At 38.0% G+C, this 18,887-nt stretch overlaps 1 protein-coding gene across 2 annotated transcripts in view; it reads right to left on the bottom strand.

Moving 5' to 3' along the window:
• Positions 1-18,887, bottom strand: part of TRIO (trio Rho guanine nucleotide exchange factor) — a 198,004-nt gene that overhangs the window by 129,765 nt on the left and 49,352 nt on the right. For both annotated transcript variants that reach the window (XM_026841539.1, XM_026841540.1), the window contains exons 9-11: positions 18,110-18,340; positions 10,833-10,955; positions 4,574-4,765 (exon numbers count right to left, since the gene is read on the bottom strand). In XM_026841539.1, the coding sequence (XP_026697340.1) occupies positions 4,574-4,765; positions 10,833-10,955; positions 18,110-18,340 (546 nt within the window). The remainder of the gene's footprint in view (positions 1-4,573; positions 4,766-10,832; positions 10,956-18,109; positions 18,341-18,887) is intronic.

An 18,887-nucleotide genomic window follows, 5' to 3' on the forward strand; every position in this document is an offset into this window, starting at 1 on the left:
ACCATTAAGCATATTGTGTATATATAAAAAGCTCTCTGAGCTCGTTTACAATCAACTTGTCAGAATACACAGAAAAGGCTACATGCAAAAAGACAATAGGCTCTTAAGAGATCATTCGCTTCCACATACAGTCAGCCTGATCTGTATTCCCACACTTGACTCCAGTTAGGAACATATCTGTTACTCTACTTTGGCACTACTACAAACACCTGGCTTGGCCAGGATTTCAGTCATCCCACTCATAGATGCTGAGGGAGCCATTTTGGAGAGAGTGTGTATGCATGTGTGTCTATATGTGTATGGAAGAATATGAATTCATACCAAAATCCTGTTCATCTCTACTTGGTAACAGATTTCACAGCAAAGACTATCACGACTCTTGCTCTCATGTACACAACCTTTATAACATTTATTTAGGAAATGTATCTTTTATCCATGCAATTTTTTTCTCATCCTGACCCTCCTAAATGTCAAAAGGCACAAAAGCCATGAGGGCTTGAAATGCTGGGGTTTCAACCCCAAGCCCCAAATTAAGGTTGACATCTGGGTGATTCCCACAGCCCTTCACAAAGGGGGGTGAGTTTGCCTTTAGGCTTCCCTCCAGGGTGCGGCCAGCCTGGCAGGGAGAGCCATTGGGTAAATGAGCCCCAGGTGTCGGCATTAAGTAACCAAAGGTCAGGTGTCCCACTGGGGGATAAAAGCTGGGATCCCCTGCAGGCAGGGGCAGTGTCTGTCTGTGAGGTGGATGTCCTGTGCAGAGTTCCCTGTTGGGGAAGGACCTCCTGCCTCCCTGGGACTGGGCTCCAGTCAGGTCTGGCTTTTGTAAGTGTGGGCTGTGTGGAGATTCAGTGTGTGGCTTCCTTGGTCTGATGTGTTTGGTTTGTCTCCCATCCCTTCTATGGGAATCTGCATTTCACCATTTCTTCCACCCATTGTTGGTTGTGCAGTGGTGTTGTTGGGTTCAGTGGGATTGATGTCAATTATGTATAATCTGACTTGTTTGTACCCCCAGTGATCACCCATGTACTGACCCTTTTGTATCAAATACAGTTTGGTTATTGGTTCCTCTTTATGCTGGCTGTGTCCTTTATGCTAGGCCTGATAATTGGCAAAATGGGGCTTCACTGTCTTGCAATGGTCAACAGTTTCAGATGTTCAGTGTCATTCAGTGGCTCAGGCTGGGAACCTGCCAGGAAACAGTACTTTCAATATAAAGATTCTAATAGGGATAATTATGGTTCCAAACACTTTTAAAGCTTGCCAGTGCATGCCTTAACTTCAGTACATCACTTATTGAGAAATTTGGCCTATAGATTGAAATTCCTCACTGTTTGCATGGAAGCTGAAAAATCAACATTCACAACCTTAAAAACGTAAAGCTAGTAATAACATAAGAGCATGGAGTCACAATTTATATATAGCAAGCAACTAATTTTCTTGAATGACCATTAAGCAAAAGAAGTAATGGCAAGGCCATTACATAACATGGTATTTCTGGCTTCCCTGAATATATCCTTTTTTTCTCCAATAAGAAATGTGGTCTACTGAGGTTAGTCTCTGAGGACTCTGAGAACTGATATGTTGTTTTCTGATGTTTGTAAGCCACAGGGACATCTACCAGCTCGTAAACACTTGGCTACAGAACTTCTGGAAATGTTAGAGACAGCCAGCATTTCCAACATGCATCGTAACAGGCCTCTGCACACATAGTACACAGCTGCTTTGTGCACAGGTATAGGAAAAGTCTGTTACTTCCAGGACATGTCAAGCCAATCTCTTGCTGCAAGCACATAGCTTCTGAAAGCAGAAACTGCTGACTTACTAAGAGCAAACATAGTAACATTACTGCTCAGACACTGCAGGGCTGGTGCTTCCAAGGGAAGTTGGGAAAAGTTGCAGGCAAATTTTGTGTCAAATCTAAAGGTTATGTAAAACTACAGGGCAGAAGTAGTACTGGAATAGTCTCACCCAAATGAAAAGCGTTCATTCAACATGCAGTATTTCTGGGGAAAAGAATAAAACACAAGAAAACATCCTACTTCAAAAAATCAAGGGGCTGGATGGGTATCAGATACATTTTAAAGCCTCAAACAGCCAACAACTCAGATTACCAGCTTTCCTTGGCACTGTGGCTCCCTCTAAACTGACACACAAACAGGGTTTTTTACTCTTCATGCCTATTTTTTAGGTCAGGAAAACACAAAGATACAAGAAACAAAATTCACCTGAAGGGCAAAATGTATTGGTGGTATTTTGTTTTGATCTGTTTAGGTTTTTTTGTTGTTTGGTTGGGGTTTTGTTTAACAACTGAAGCATCTCTTTCCGCTTCAACAACTAGCATATTATCCTACTACTTGAACTCCTCTTCGCTAGCTAAGCATGCACATTAATTTCTTTGCACTATCATACAGCAGAAAGGTTATGTGCTTACAGGTATGCACTAATTTATTCAGCAACTTCCCACATCCTGCAGGAGAAATGCAATTCTCCTGCCAACAAAGCATGGATGACTTTCAGGTTTAGGGCATTTTTATCTCCCATCTGCTTTGTGATGCCTTCTCAGCACTCCACATGCATGTTTGATAACAAACAACATGCTCTTGAAAACAGATCAGAATACAGAAAGCACAAGACAGCTTTGAGCTTGCCATGTCTTTGCACCTTAACCAAAGGACTAGTCTACTAAATATGAACCACCTGCCCCACTGCCTCATCTGTATTTTAATGTAGAATGCAAATAAATAAAGAGATAGTCTTGCTTACAATAAATACTCTTTTTTAATTTTCCTTGCTTTATTAGGTGTAAAGGTCAGCCACATGACAAAAAGATAAAATCAACATGTGTACATCAGCCACAGGATCTTTCCCCTGAAGTCCAGGCTGCAAAGAGGCTGCCATGGTAACAGCTGTGTGCACTTAAAGGGTCAAAATAATATCCATTTTCCAAATAAATAAATCAAGATACAGAATATCTTTTTTGTTTTTTTGTTTTTTTTTTTCAATAAAACATTATTATGTAGGGGAGCAGTGGCAACATTCCAGCACATCTGGATCAGCCTCCCAGAATTACTCAACAGTGACTCACTGGTCAGTCTGGTGCTTTTTTTTTTTTTTTTTTTTTTTTTTTTTTTCCTTGCAAATCCTTTTACAATCTCCATCTTTCATCACTACAACCAACTTTATCCATTTAAATACCATTCCAGCTGCTGCTCTTGATGCTAAGAAAAACAGGTAATGAAGAAATCTCTAGAAATAGTTAACATGTTTCAGCAACTGACTGCTCCTGTGCTTCCCAACAGGTAATGGAACAACACTATCTGCTTGAGAAAAGTGAAACAAAATAAGCTGCCCCCGAAGAATAGCTTCAATACAGCACTTATGTTTTGTTTAAACAAGGAGAGTACTGAGAGAACATCAAGGAAGCATCTAACAGAAAACTGATGGGGGAGCTATGTACTCATGTCTAGAGCGAAAAAGTAATTCACTCCTGACCTCCTTCAAAGACCAACTGCCTTGCATGCTTCTTTCAAGTGCAAAGCATATGTTTCACACAGAAAAAACTCTCACCCTTATCCTCTACAAGGTTTTGCTGAAGAAGCCACTTTGAATACTGTGCTTCCCCACTGAACAGACCATTTCTCAATGTACACAGTGAAGGGAAGGAAGACATAGTCTCACATACTGTCATCCAGAAACCTTTTATATTTGCACATAGTTTGAGCAGCGAGAAGATTTAAACATGAGCTCTAAACAGCAAACAAGTAATCTACAGTTGTCAAAATTTGCCACTATCTTTAACCAAACCCCCTTACTGAAGTCCTTATTCTTGCTCTAGACTATTCCAACCTCTCCCATGAGCTTATACATTTGTATAATCTGTGTTCTGAATCGGAGCAGAAAACTGATCTGGCTGAAAATTGTGTTTGGCTGAATTTTCTTTTTCCTGCTGTATCAGTTCAACCTTTGAATGAGTCTAAAAATTGCAGACATGAGGCAAACCATTGTCATTGTCAGATAAGCTCTTTAGGTTGTTTAGAGCCATAAATATAAAAGATCAAAATGCAATGTGGAAAGCAGAGAAAGAAAACAAAGCCTCTCTGGGCAGCAGGGTTGCTTTAAACATCCTTGTGCTGCTGCCATGCGTTTCAGCCTCCTGAACTGTGCTAGTCTAACCATGTGTCTGACAACTCTGTTAACTGCACTGAGGAGCTGGTTGCATGAAAAAAAACCCCACCAACACACCAAAAGCGCACACAGTATCTCCTCCCGCAGTTCTGTCTTTTAGATGTATCAGTTCCCTGATCTGGCCCTCCCCCCTTACCGGTGACTTAACAAGCATGGGTACTTGCACAACAAAGGAGGTAGAAGCTGCGTGTGAAAGTAAAAAACAAATTAATAAAAAAAAAATATATAGTCCAATACCAAAACAACCACCCTACCCCAGCCCCCCAAACGTCATTGTAAAATAGGGGTTTCATGACTTCCTATGGCAAAGTTCTAACACTGGAAGTAACATTGAACAATATTGGGTTTAAGGCTTAAAGTTATGACCATGACTTGGCAGCAGTTTTACCTCTTTAACGTGAGTGTGAAAAGACACAGACATGTCCAGCAGGATCTTGCGCTGCTCCACACGCCTAACAAAATCCTGTATCCGGTCTTCAAGCTGATGGGCAGCTTGATAGATTTCCTCCGGGTCACACTCCCCAGTCTGAGCAAGCTGTTCAGCAGCTTCTAGGAGCTTATCTGCGTTGGTATATGTGTTCTGTTGAGAAATATGTTAGTTTCACAGGATTAAATGAAAGGAAATGAAAAGAAAGTATATTTCAAAGCCGTTCCACTAATGAAAAGGAAAGGACAAAAGGCCTTTGGAATGTATTTTGCTTTCCTCTCTTTTTAAAGGTAGTAGGATATAATCTTACTAAAGGGTATTATATTTCTAGATACTTTTTCATTTAACTGTGAATCAAGTCATTCCTTAGCTCCTTATTTATGTCTATTCATATGTTTCCTTATGCCTATGTATTCTTCCTTGGAATTAGTATTTTATGTTCACAGCTAGAATAAAGAGCAGCCTAAATGTCTAATTACTTGCAAACTGGCCTGTTTCAACACTGGAAAAATCACTACAATCATGGCCAGAAGACTTTTCAAATATGTATTATTAGAGGTGAGGAATCCTAGCTGCTGGTAGAGACGCTTAACATCAAATCCACACATCCATCAGGAAGGTTCACTTTCCACCTTCCTGGCACAGAAGGAGAAAATTTTTCTCCATCCTTACTGAAGTGAGGTATCCAAAAGGCACACGTCAAGTGGATCATCATTTGCGAAACAGCAGCAACAGGAAAATTTAGAACTCACCTGTAACTGAGTGTCAGAGTGGAATACTGTCCCAATACATGACAGAATTAACAAATGCAGACCAACAGTCCTATGAGAGACTTTGGTCAAAGCAGAAGACAGAATAGGAGGTCTGATAGCTGATGTGCTCAGTGTTATGGTCCAGAAAACAGAAATGTTTAACAACTCAAAGATTAGAACTTGCAGTCTGCATCTGTATCTTTATCATTAATTCAAAACAGAACTGATTCCAAACATTTGCTATAATTTGGGTGCTCTTTTTGAGCCTGACCATGGGTTTTCATGCCTTAGAGTGGTTTGCAAAACAAACTTGTCAAGAAAGCATAGACAGATGTTAACCTCTGGAGAAAACAGACTGAAGCCAAGTCTACAGTAAAGAATCTTTGCTTATGTCACCACATCAAGTCCCCTGATAGGTTTGCACTGGCAACAGAAACTATATTTTTCTCTTTTCCCTTCTGCCCTTCCATCTTCTCCCAACCTCAATTATATCAGGTAAAAGCACTGCTTGCCAAGATAAATTAAACCTATGCAAATGTGCTTTTCTTTGCTGTAAATATAGTATTACACCTCTAACTAACATTATAATATCCACAAATGTTAAACCCAAGCTTGGCCCTAAAACTCAATTTAGGGACAGGAAATAAGAGCTCTCCTCCAGGGTCTCAAGCAAATTACCTGGCAAGCCCAGGACAGATTACATAACTCAGTGCAGCTTTCATATATTTGGGGGGAGTTCCCCCTTCACTTATTATGATCTATTTATATAAGGAATTCAATCCATGCTGCTCCTTGATTTTGACTATGTGTGTCTTAGCCTTTCCTTAACCTTCAGCTTTTTTAATGGCACAGAGAGGTAGACAACTCCTCTTCAGTTTACTTGGAAAGCCTGCAGAGACTAACATAAGCCTGCTCTTTTCAGTGGGGAGCGAACTACTCAGTGCTCCAGATCACTGGCTCAGGCCACGCTGGCCCAGAACACACATGTGATCTATGCTTTGGTGTTTTGACTCTCACAGTCGCAGCTCACATGTGTTCAAGGGGCAAGGCTGAAGAGCCTTAAGGCACTCCTCAAACATCAACTACTTCATCAACCGGGAGAGCCACACCCAGCTGCAGATGGCTGAAACAGACGTTTCCCATTTTAATAAAAACTTTATCTCACATGTGAAGCACTGTTTATGAATTCCAGGAGTATCTTCCACGTAACACAGGCCCAGGCACATCAGACTTCTCTTTCTGTAAACTGGATGGTGAGCAGGCTGTACTTAGAAATGATCACAACCTAGATGCTGCTTCAAAAGGAGTTGCAATTCTCCAGCCTTAAGAGCAGACACATGCCTTATCACTAAAATTTCTGAGCTGGAATATAAATATTTATAGATAATAATAGCTCTTTGGAATAGAAATCACAGCAAATAGGCATACTTGTACTAACTACTGCCTTTCCCAACTCTCTGCTTACTTCTAAACAATGCTTGGAGGAAAAAAAGTAGTAATGTGAATATTTTGAAAATGTTGGTCCCAAGGGGCAGTCACCTGTTAGAAAACAGAAGGTTAGGCAGAAAGAGCAGGAGTTCTCCCTTGAAGCTGCTTATGCCAGTACTATAAACTGACAAAAGGAGCCTTCAGAGTGATAAATTCCACAGTTTTGAAACAGATTAACACTTCCTCAGGATATCTCCACTAGCACATCCACCCCAAATCCCAAGGGAAAAGAAACAGCCTGGTAAGAGCTTTAAGAAGTCCTCTAGTCCATTCCTCTGTGAATCAAGGTTCGATCAACTATGTTCAAGTCCTTAATAGGCATTCTTCTCCAAAATGCTGAAAGACTTACATAATGGAGAGTTTACCAGCTTCCCCAACAACAAATCCCATCACTTTTCTAGTCTTCCTGTTGAGAAACCTTCTCTACATATTCATCATAAAACCCAGTATATTTTTAGAAAGCATATGAAGTGACATATAGAAAAATCAAAGGTTAAATTTAAGAGACTAATGCAGAAACGAGTACCACTGACAATAAATACAGCAACAGAATTGAATGGAGGTATGGACTGTATTTCATACAAACAAGTTTATTGCACCATGGGGGGTAAGAGACACACACACACATGGATGGAGGAAGATTAACAGATGTATACAAATCATTAAAGGCAGAGAAAATTATGAGAGATTACTCATTAAATACAGTGGATGCTAACACATTTAAGCATCAGACAACACACTTAAATGAAAAAGTGGAAGTACTTTTCATCTAAGGTGCAAATAAGTTGCATAACTCATTGCCACAGGATCTGGCATACATTCCAAGAGCATAAATGGGTTCACAAAGTAGCTAGCCTAATTAAGGGAGAAAAAGTCCATCAGTGACTATTAAACACTGATTCTGATGCATCCTTCAATTCCAGACTCAAATAGGCCCTGACAACTGAGAAGGTAAAGGTAACTTTTTAAGCATACAGTTCCTTTTCTTTATGCATCTGGTGATGGCGAAAACATACTCTAAGACCTTTAGTTCGATGTATTACAGCCTTCATGGGTAAAGTTAAGAACCAGTCCTAACACATAACTTTTTTTTATAACATTAAAGGAGATGGGAACTGGTGGTGGTAGGGAAATGATAGGTGTATTCAAATGTGGTTTGGAAGAATCTTTCTTGTGCTTTGGTTGCACCAAGAAGACTTGAGTTCTCTACTCAGATGCAGTCTGCACATGGAGAAAAGAACTTATCTGTGGAAGAAGATCCCGCTAACTCTTGCCATACACCTTTCATGTTTTTTGAGCACAGACTACTGTCAAAAGGCAGACATCGATTGTAGTTGAAACAAAAGAAGCTGAGTTAGAATTTCATACAAAAATGTATGGGGAAGTGCAACCATACTGTTGTTCTGCATCCAATGCTTCTACGATGAGAATCTATGCCCATAAGTAAATCTGTTATGTCAAAATTTGGAGTCTTGACACTTTGACTAAATGGTCCCACGGGTAAGTAGAAAGTGAACTGGACAGGCTTCACATGAAAAGAGCAACACAATTTTACAACAGTGGATGCAAGTTCAAGCGTGTGTGCGTAGCATGAATGTCAATACATTAGAATTTAAGGAGAATTATTAGTTGGCTGAGTTTTGACTGTCTAAGTGTTTCTGTAAAGGTAACAGTGCCAAATAAAGAGAAACAAGCTTTCATTTCAAACAAATTTTGAAATACTTTGTGAGCCCACAGCCCACTGAATCTGGAACATCTTTTAGATTCAACACAGTTTATTTTAACATTTCTCTGAATGTTGTTGAAGAATTGGCACCTCACATTAAAAAAAAAGAAAAAAGAGGGAGAAAGCAGAAAGGAAAAAAAAAAGAAACAATAATTTTTGCTCCCCTCAAAATCAGGAGTTAGCCTTTGATCAGAAACATTTCAACATTACTGTTGGCTCCCTGCTTTTGATAAAACATTGCCATGCCGCTGACAGTTCACTGGACACTGCCTCCTCTCAACTTCTGACTACAGCTGACTGAAAACCTGTAATTATGCCCAGCGTCCTATTAAAAAAAAAAAAAAAAAGCAAGAAAACAAAGCACAACAAAAACCAACAACAAACAACAACAAACCAAAACACAACAAAGACCTGGACCAACCAGAAATGTAGGTAGAGAATAAATCAACCATAAGTTATTCATACTTTAATAAGGACTGCAGATTTCTGTCTTATACATGAACATAATCTTCCTTATAACACCAACAATAGGAATGCCTTTTGGGGCCTGCTAACATCTAGTTTTAGAGAAAGCAAGAGGAATAACTGAAGAGGGTGTGCCTCTCTTGGCAGTCACTACACATTCAAGAGTTAGAGATGAAAAAAAATACTTATTAGATCATTTTGTCCATCCTTCTGTCAGTGGAAGATAGTCCCCTGTAGTATATTTAAGTTCTTTGACCAGTCTAAGTTTTCAGTATCTCCAAAAATAGAAATTCAACCCATCCCCTAAAGAGATCATTTTAAACTCTCGTAACATTCGGTTTTATGAAGTTTTGCTACATCCTTGCTTTACAACTTTCTACTTTAAAGTATAATGCAAATTAACAAGATGCTTTTTTAACAATTTACATCCCACCAACAGTTCTACAGATTTCATCCCCTTTGATTACTCAAATACTTTTGTCTTCTTTGCTCAAACAACACAGTATTAAGTATGAGATCATTCAGGTTTTGTAAGTGTCTTACAGAAGTAGATTCTTGCTTGTCTGACAGAAAAATAAGTATTTCCATATGGAAAATATTACAGATTTTACTAAAAATGAAGTATTAGGCATGCATATGGAAAACCCAGTATGTGTATATACAAAACTAACTGCTTATTATTTTAGAAAATTTTAGAAGAAATCAATATTGATAAAGCTTTCTGATGCTATTTGAAGTCCTCAGTCACTGGAGTGCTCTAAGACTGTATTTACAATAAAATTATTAAAAGCTTAATCACCCATTAAACAGGCAATCTGTAAACACACTTCTGATGCATCTGTCATAGTAGGTGTCACTGCTGAGCTCTTGCACGTCACTTCAGAATTTTCTAATAATGCATCTTCTGTTTTAACTGAGGGACCACTGTATCAACCCTACCTTAATGAGGTTTTTCTTGATGAGTCTTAGAGATCTTTACCGTCATCAATCATTAAGACCAAACAGACAACGCATGTTACTTATGGGGAAGATGCTAGCCTTAAGCTTCTCATGGTTTTTATATTCACCTCATGCCCCCTTTTCAAGGCTATCACCCAAACCAACTTCCTCTTGCTATACTCCCTGTATTCTTTAATATCTTTATTTCTCTTGGCTTGATTCTTTTTCACAGAAAAGTGTGTTTTGAAGTTCTATCATCAGTTTCACTTAAGGCACTGCTATCAGTGATTCAGAACAGGAGGGCATATACAAACTCAACTGTATTTAAAGAAAAAAACCAAAGCCAGGTTGGTCAGTTTGGTTTCTTAGGAGTCCCTCCCTTCCTCCCTCATCAGACTGCTGTGGGGACTTGGGAGCTCCCCAAGCTTAAAGTCAGGAAGCACGTCTTTCAATTCATCTCCATCCTCTTTTACAGGCTGCACAAAAGTTTAAATCCTAGAATCCCATGGAATTAAGTTTCTTTAAAAGGAGTATTTTCATTCTTCTGTGACTGAACACTTGAAATCGTACTTTTGAAAATAATAATAAATAATAATAATAGAAGCAGCAGCTATGCTGGGCTTCAAGGCTCCCACTCTCTGTAGGACTGTGGAAGTTTGTCTTTCTCTTATTGAAGCTGGAGTGCAAAGGAGAAATTAAATAAAAGCTTGCAAAAGAAATAAAGTAGTCCACTCCTGGAACTGAATTTTATTGTAGTGAAGTTCCCTCTGCCCAGCCCTTCAGTGTCAGAGAAGGAATTTTTCATATATTTCCATGACAAGTGTACAGTCCTTCATGTGATTGTTTTTACCTGTGCAACCTCTTCAAAGTCTTCATGGCGTTTCTGCAAAGCTCTGGCCCGATGCAGGGATTTTCCCACTCCAGTATGTTTGCTAAGAAAAGCCTCTCCATGGTTTTCGATCCAATCCAACACCTGTGGTACAGAAGAGATACACACAAAAACTCTGAGTGGATACACTGAACGTTGCAACAAAAAGGCAACTATTCAAGAAACTAAGCAGCTGTAAAGGAACTGCTTATAAAGAACTGTACTGTTGGATTTATACACAGTATTGCCATTGAAGGGCATTAATTACATCTCACTAACTTTCCTCAAGGCAATAACTAGCTCAAACTAGCTAAATCGTACGATTTAAGATTATATGTTTATTTTGAAGCCTACCAAGGACAACCTCATTTCTACACATTCATCAATTTGACAGTAATCTGATCCAAGTGGCTAGACCCCTTCTGAGGGTCTCTCTGTAATCTGTTTACGCCTTCAGCTGACATTTTTCTGTAATGTAACACTAATGGGGTTTGCACATTCCCCAACAATGCTGGTGAGTAACACAGTGAAGTTTGACTTCTCACCTAAAATACCTTCTACTACATATCATTAAGAAGATTCCGTACTAGAATTTTTAACTACATAATGAAAGTTAGTTTAAATCATTATAAGATGAATGACAATGCCTGCATTCAGGAAATACGAAGGATTTCCTTCCAATTCTGAAGAATCATTTCCTCAAAACATCAACTAATAATTGTGTATTGTAAATTTTGCAGCTAAAAAAGTGAGGAACAAAAGACATTTTTAAGGACATTAAAGTTTCTACCACAATGACTAGGCTGACAGCTTTATAAATGGTAAAAACTGCACATGTAATTAATCGCTGCCAGTTAGCACAAAGGATTACTGCACACATACCAAGTTTCTGATGAGTGAACGACCAAAAACATCTGGTCTCTCTCCAAACTAATACATCTTAGCCCTATCTTAATTTATTCATTAGCTAGCATGCATATGGTATTTCATTCTTTAGAAGATATTCAGAGGTTCAAGAATTCTGTTCAGAATTAAGACAACTGCATATAAACAATTTTCTTAAGTCAGCTAACCATTTTTATACAGTATTCATGTAGTGGTTTGGAATACTTTACCTAATATTTATCTTTAGAGTGTTTTATTTCATTTTGAATATACCTCTGGAAACCTGTACCTTATCTCTCCTTACCTACTGGTGTTCTTTCCTGTGATTTCTGAAGTTGGGTGAGGTTTTTCTTCCCCCTTTTCCTGAACTGAAAACATATGACACTTCATGTAACTAAAGATTTTTTTTAATTTTTTTTTGGGGGGGGGGCCTTCTAAACAGACTTGAGAACTATTCCTGGAACATCACGGATGGCTACATTCACACTGTTCCCATATAAAAACATCCATGCTTACTTTAGTAGAAAAATGAAACCATCTGTCATGATTTTCTCATTTATCTTGACTGTCAGAAATTTTTTTGGTTTGCAAACCCTCTCCTACTGGACATCTTCAAACCAACAAACACTCCCATAATGCCACATAATACAACCATCTCAAATCACCAACACTTCACTAAATCTCCATACTTCAATTTACGCAATGTTTGTTTTTCCTAGTCAGTATTACCAAAAGAATATTATTGTGTTTTAGGTCAATGTAAGCTTTAATTTGCTTCTTTCAAGGGGAAGTATTGATCCCAGAAAGCAGTGTGAGGAGCCAAGCATGGTCTCAGTTACCGGTAAAGTTTATGTTACAAATGCTTTTGACTAGTTTCAGGAGATTACCCTGCTTTTCTCATTATAAAAAGAGCTAAAAAGAGACATGTTTGGATGAGAGAATTAAACTGGGCTCTGGAGACTAACAGTTAGTTATAAGCTAACAAGTGAAATCAACAGCAAAATCTGTCCCAGAAAGCATGGGATGAAAAGCAGAAAGCAGCCCAGGGAGAATGATTTCTTCTCCCAATAATGCTCAGTTCTCAAGAGAAGAAATTGTCATAGAAATCCAGTAGACAGATCATGACATAAACCAGTCAACTAGAGAAACACTGTTGTCCCTAAGTGAAACCATTATGAACACAAGCCTTTATTAGTGCTCAGCCTTCTTACCTGATTCTTTACAAAACTGAGGAAGCACTCTTTATTCAGGAATTTCACAGTATGTAAAGGCAAAGTTAAGATATGCTCTTGCCAGTCAGTGAGAACTTTGCATACGGCTTTGACCAAAGAACAAAAACATTAGCTGGCACTCATATTGGTAGTTTAGCAGAATTACAGAAACCGTCATACCAACCCACTAAGGACTCTTCTACTAATACTGAAAACACATGGAATTCACTCTGGTAGTTCAGTAATACATAGGAGTTTAAGAGGTTCAATACTTTTCAGTGAAAGGGTGAATAATATTATCCTCCACTGCAGCAAGTTGCTTTAATGATGCAATTAAACTCTAACTGCAGCCTCAGCAGAAGCATCCTTATGCCCAATATAGGATCTAGAAAAATGCTTATTTTTCTAGCACCAATACTGGATATATGATAGAAGAAACTACTGTGGAAAGATAGCTTCACTTTGACAAATTTATTGCTCATAGCTCTAAAATATGTGTTCTGTATATGCTGCTTGCATAAGTAAACAATCTGATCTTTTGCAAATTCAGCATGCTCATTTTCACCAGTCTTTCCCACATTTGTTTACACACACCTTATTCCCCATCTCTTTACTAACTTTGCACACACTCACTTTTCTGATCTCCACCACTTACTTGGTGCTGACATAACATAGTTGAAATGTGGAAATACTCTCTCCCAAAAAGAACCACTATACACTGGAACCACCTCCAAAAGCCACAAGGGAATCAGGCAGTGAAATCAGCACTATGTTGTTGCTGAGCACCACGCATTCTAGGCCCACTCTTCATTAGTCAAGACTGAAACAAGTGACTGTTACAACTAAAACTCAAAGACAGAGTCTTTAAGGCAGGCAGAAGCAGCACATTTATCTAGAACGGACAGAGGAGACACCTGAGGTCAGTAAGACCTAATAAACATACATTTTGAAAAAAACCTACTACAAGTATGTTTTACTGATCTCTGGCTTGCAAGCCATCAGGAGTTTTTTTTAGACCCTAAACTTTCACCGTATGAGTACTCTACCAGACACATTATCTTTCCATTCAACTTTGACCTTTCATTGCTTCACAGCACAAAATCCCACACTGCTACTGCAAGTCTGCTTTATCGTTTCACATCAGAATCGTCAGAACCAGCTCCTCTCCTTAGGTGAAAGGCTGGCGTATATTATCCATTTGGTAAGCCTGTCAATTCTTAAGCATAAAATGATACTTTTATTAGCATTTTTCACATTAGAAGGGCTATTTTCAACAATTGAATGCAGCAACCAATGACCTGACTTTTTAAAAAGAAAAATTTTAATTAAAATAAACACCCTCTTTTTTGGTGTTAATGTAAAAAACTAACCAGGAACTAGATCTCCTGGCATGATTCTGCTATTTAAGGTTAAACACAGATTTTCATTCAGTTTAAGACTATCATATGTTTTCACAGTTCACATTTCAGATTTTCTGTAATTCACATCTTGACTGCTGTTTTTAATATGTAATGCGTAACTTTCATTATTACTTGCTCCAAGAAATTAGCAGATGATTCCTGATGTACACGAGCTAGCACCACGCGCTTTTGCTGATTTGGCAAGCTCTAATAGAAACACTTTCTCAATAGTGAACATAGAAGACAGAAGGAAAAAAAACTAAACCAATTTTCTAAGGTGGAAGTAACACACAATGAAGTACCAGCTCAACACAGACAATTCCCTCTTCCACTCCGTTAACCGCCCTTTCACTCAGTTAACACTTCCATGAACCAATTTACTTCATTAATCCAGCAGAAAACTATGCCAGCAGAGGGAAGAGGAAGAAATCAGAGACTCATGCTGAAGGACAGTTATAGATTCACTGACAATGCACTTGGTTGCTTGCCATTATGTGCAATTTAACTATAAACAATGGAAGAGTGCTGCACTTAGTTTGACATGAAAAAAAACCCACATTTAACTTTACTGACAATAATTAAAAACATTTTCATGCTAGTTCCTAAATCATGCTAGATGATCTTAATTTAATTTTTTTAAGGTCTGAATAAAGACTAAGAAGCCCAAGACAATGTGCAAATGAAAACTAAAGTATTTTAGAAAGTTGCTTTGGAGCTCTATATAAACCACTGTAGAATTGTCTTGGGTATAAATTTAACTAATACCTCAAAACTGAGTCATTTCATGCACTGAATGGTGTCAATGATTATTCAGCTGAAGAGGTAATATTTTTCAGATACATTAGATGATCTGATAAGATTGTTTTCTTTTTGTTTTGCAAGAAGAAAGAATCCTTATTATTCGAGATCCCTTTTATTCCCTGATGGATTTTCAAAACTGAGGGAGCTACAAAAAAATCTGCCAAAGCAAGTCTATTCCAGGGATATACCACTATGTGTCTGCCATTATTTTTAAGGCATCTGCTCCTGGCCATTTGATTAATTTGTCTGGTATGGATGTTGAATTACCATTGTCTTACAGCGTGATCTGCACTGAAATGTAAGTATGAGAAGTTGTATTACAAAAGGGAACATTAACCACAATTCACATTGTGATTTATAAGACAGTGCCTAAAATAAGCCAATATCTGAAAGTTAAAGTAACAGAACAAAGAGCTATGGTTCCACATGCAACATTTCAGAGGCCTCCAATGTGGATGTTAATGGCCATTACAGGGATAAAACCAAAGGACAATCCAGTCTCTGGCAGTGATAACTACTAGATATTAAGGGAAGGGCTTAGAAACATGGCAAACAGAGGATGCAACTCTACATAAGATCTAGTTTGAAGTCAAAAGTAGTTGACAAAGATTTGAGTTAGCACCAAAGGCTGCAGCCTCAAATTGTCAAGAAGGTATCTTGGTATCTTAATGCAAAGCATATAGAGAAATTAGAGGCATAAACAGGACAAAAGAAATGTCTCCAGCCAGTAGGTAAGGCATGTATTGAACAATAAGCCTAGATGGATTAACCCTCTTGAGCCAACTGGTTCATACTAAAGACTTCTGGTATACTCACAATCCACATGCATGATTTCAATAACATACTCTTGATATTGGAAGTAATAAAAATATGTAAAGCTCTCTACTTTGTTGTTTTCAAATCTGTGACTATTAGATGTTAAATGTACCAGTTTCAAGGGCTGACAGGTCTCAGAAAAAGAAAATCCAGCTTCTTGCTGAAGAACCTAGTGGTGACTCTACAATGACTTGAGTCTAATGAAGGGTTATTTGCCAACTTCAAAGAACAAAGCAGTCTCCAAGCTAACTCTTCCACTTTGAGAGCCATGACTCAGGAAATCCTTTTTCTGTTTCTTCCCACAAATGTTATATGACTCCCAAGATAATAAAGGTAAAGAGCAAGAACAGCACAGTAAGACTCTGTAGCATTTAATGAATACCTTCCCCAGGAAATAAACTGCCTGCAGCCTGGCCTATAGGCCTGAAACTTGAATTATGTAGCTGACAAATAACCTCAGGAGATCACTTGGCCTAGGTTACCTAAGTAGGTTCTACTTGAATTCAAACTAGAGGAGAACGTTCAAGGATCCAATCTGCGCTTGCTGGCACTAGGCTACCACTGAGAGAACCTACATTTTTCCCCTATGAGAAGCAAACCACTGTATTAATTCCAGTCTCTGAAGACTCCTTATGAAGCCTTTTAAGTTTAAGAGGTGATTCATTTGTGGACTGTGCCTCATCAGTTGTGAAAAGTGCCCTTCACTGACTACTCATGCAAGTACCAGCACTGCACCCTCCTGACTAGCTACTATTTATGTAGTAATCTTGATGAAGAGCCTCTAGGATTTACACAACGGCATAATGGTGTTTTCTGTTTGATCCTCTATGCCCTTTCTGACCATTCATAACATTGACTCTACTTTCTTTTCCTTTTTTTGTCAGTTAACATTTTTCATACCTTTCTGCATCCTTTGTCACATGAGTGTTAAGAAGTTGGATAACTGCCTGACTTTCAACATATGCCTCTTCTTACATCAAAAGTTAAGTAATAAAGTTTTATTAGTTTTACACTTAATTTACTGCTTTTTTTAAAACTTGTTTCTTTAATTTACATGAAGAGATAGGCACTGCATATAGAAGAAAGTTGAGATAACAAGATTGCTCACTCTCCCCACCATCTGCCTGAACGAAGTATCTTTTTCAACTACTGAAAATAATGGAAACCAGGTTATTTTGGTCCCAAATGCTCACATCCAGCATCTTCTTGAAACAGTTAAGTACAGGAAATTTGGCTTAAAGTGTAACTAACTTGGAAGAAGCAAGCTTAGTTTAACCAGAATGTATGACTGGCTATCAAAAACCCCATTCAGAAGTTCCTGATCTGTGAACACCTTTACACTCAAATGAAAGAACATGATCACCAAATAAATGCCATCTTTACTTTTTTACGAAGATGAGCTACTGATGGATAAATTACTAATGTCTCTGTCAATTGCAGCCTAAGGCAAACATTTTCTGTTTATTACAAGTCTATCAACAAAGGATTTCTGTACATCTTTTTAAGCTAAAACCATGGCTGATATATTAATGCCTGTACTTAACTACTAACTTTTATGGATGTCATCATAATAATAAGAATATGGCAACTAATAACATTAATTCAAGAATGTCATTGTCAGAAAGTAATCTTATCTGTAATTTTTAAAGCTCTTTAGTATACTACTTTCAGGTTTTAAAATAACCCAGTTAAGTCAGTTAAGTATCACTGAGGATTTGAAACCAAAAATTTTTTACAGAATAATACTGTATATTTTTTGCATGTTACTCCTACAAGTCTTTCTGACACTTTGAGTCAGAATTTTACCTAGAATGTGAATGTCAGCTTTCTGTGCAAGCTCAGCATAGCAGTTTAATACAATTTTTTTTTTTTTCTCATCTGACTTAAAGGTAATGAAGAAATTAATTTTTAAAAAAAGATTAAACTGAAGTAGGGCTAACTCACAAATACAGTTTGTACCTATAACAGCTAATATCCTCTATCCTAACACACAAAACTTGGAATCAGCCAATCCCATGCAACTATTCAATTTTTAAAGGAAAGAACATGGTGTTTAGCAATCGAAACTTACCTGTCAATGCAACCAGCTTCAAATCACAGGTTGATAGAGTACAACAGAATTTAGACAACATGAAATAAAACCTACCTGTTGAACATCCTGTTGAAAAACGCATAGCTGAAGCCGCTGGTGCAAGCGGACCTTTCGATGCTGCCAAATATTTTCCAGTTGGCGCTGGTGGTGCAGTACTTCATGGATGACATCCAGAACATGATGAACTGCTTTTGAGTAGTTGGCAGAAGCAGTGAGGGAATCAGAACTTCCAGGAGTCAAAGGTCTCTGAAGTTTGTCAAGCAGTGACTTTCCATCTTGGCTCACCTGACCACCAGAAAGGACGAAGAATTACTTGTCTTGCCAAAAGCTGTCAGACTATTATTGCATTCACCACCCCCTCTCCCCATTTTAGATGTCTTTTTAAGTACTCGGGGAGCAGTGATTAAGATTTTTTTTTTTTTAATTCCAGGCATAATTACACGCAGCTGCTACAGAAAAAAAAAAAAAAGTATATTCTCCCTCTATGTAAGATGATTTTAAGAAGTAGCACCCTTCTAAATAACAGCCTTTCAATTGTTTCATTACCTTAAGAATGCTTTTCCTTTAAAAAAAAAAAAAACAACCCACACATAAAATCACCTTAACAGGTTAAGCCAAACTTAGAATAAATATTCTTCACCTCTTTCTCTAGTCAACAAAGCACCTATAATTAAGTATTTGTCCAGAATTATCATTCTAGGAACATCTTTCCATTTGCTGTAAAGGTGGACAGGGACGTTACTTTCTATAGGTTATATATTAATTTGGTGAACACACTTAGACCAACAGATACAAACTACTGATGCTGACAAGAAACATTAGTAATTTCTAA

This window comes from Athene cunicularia, assembly GCF_003259725.1.
Source record: "Athene cunicularia isolate RWA chromosome 2 unlocalized genomic scaffold, athCun1 chr2_part1, whole genome shotgun sequence".
NCBI classification, from domain to species: domain Eukaryota; kingdom Metazoa; phylum Chordata; class Aves; order Strigiformes; family Strigidae; genus Athene; species Athene cunicularia.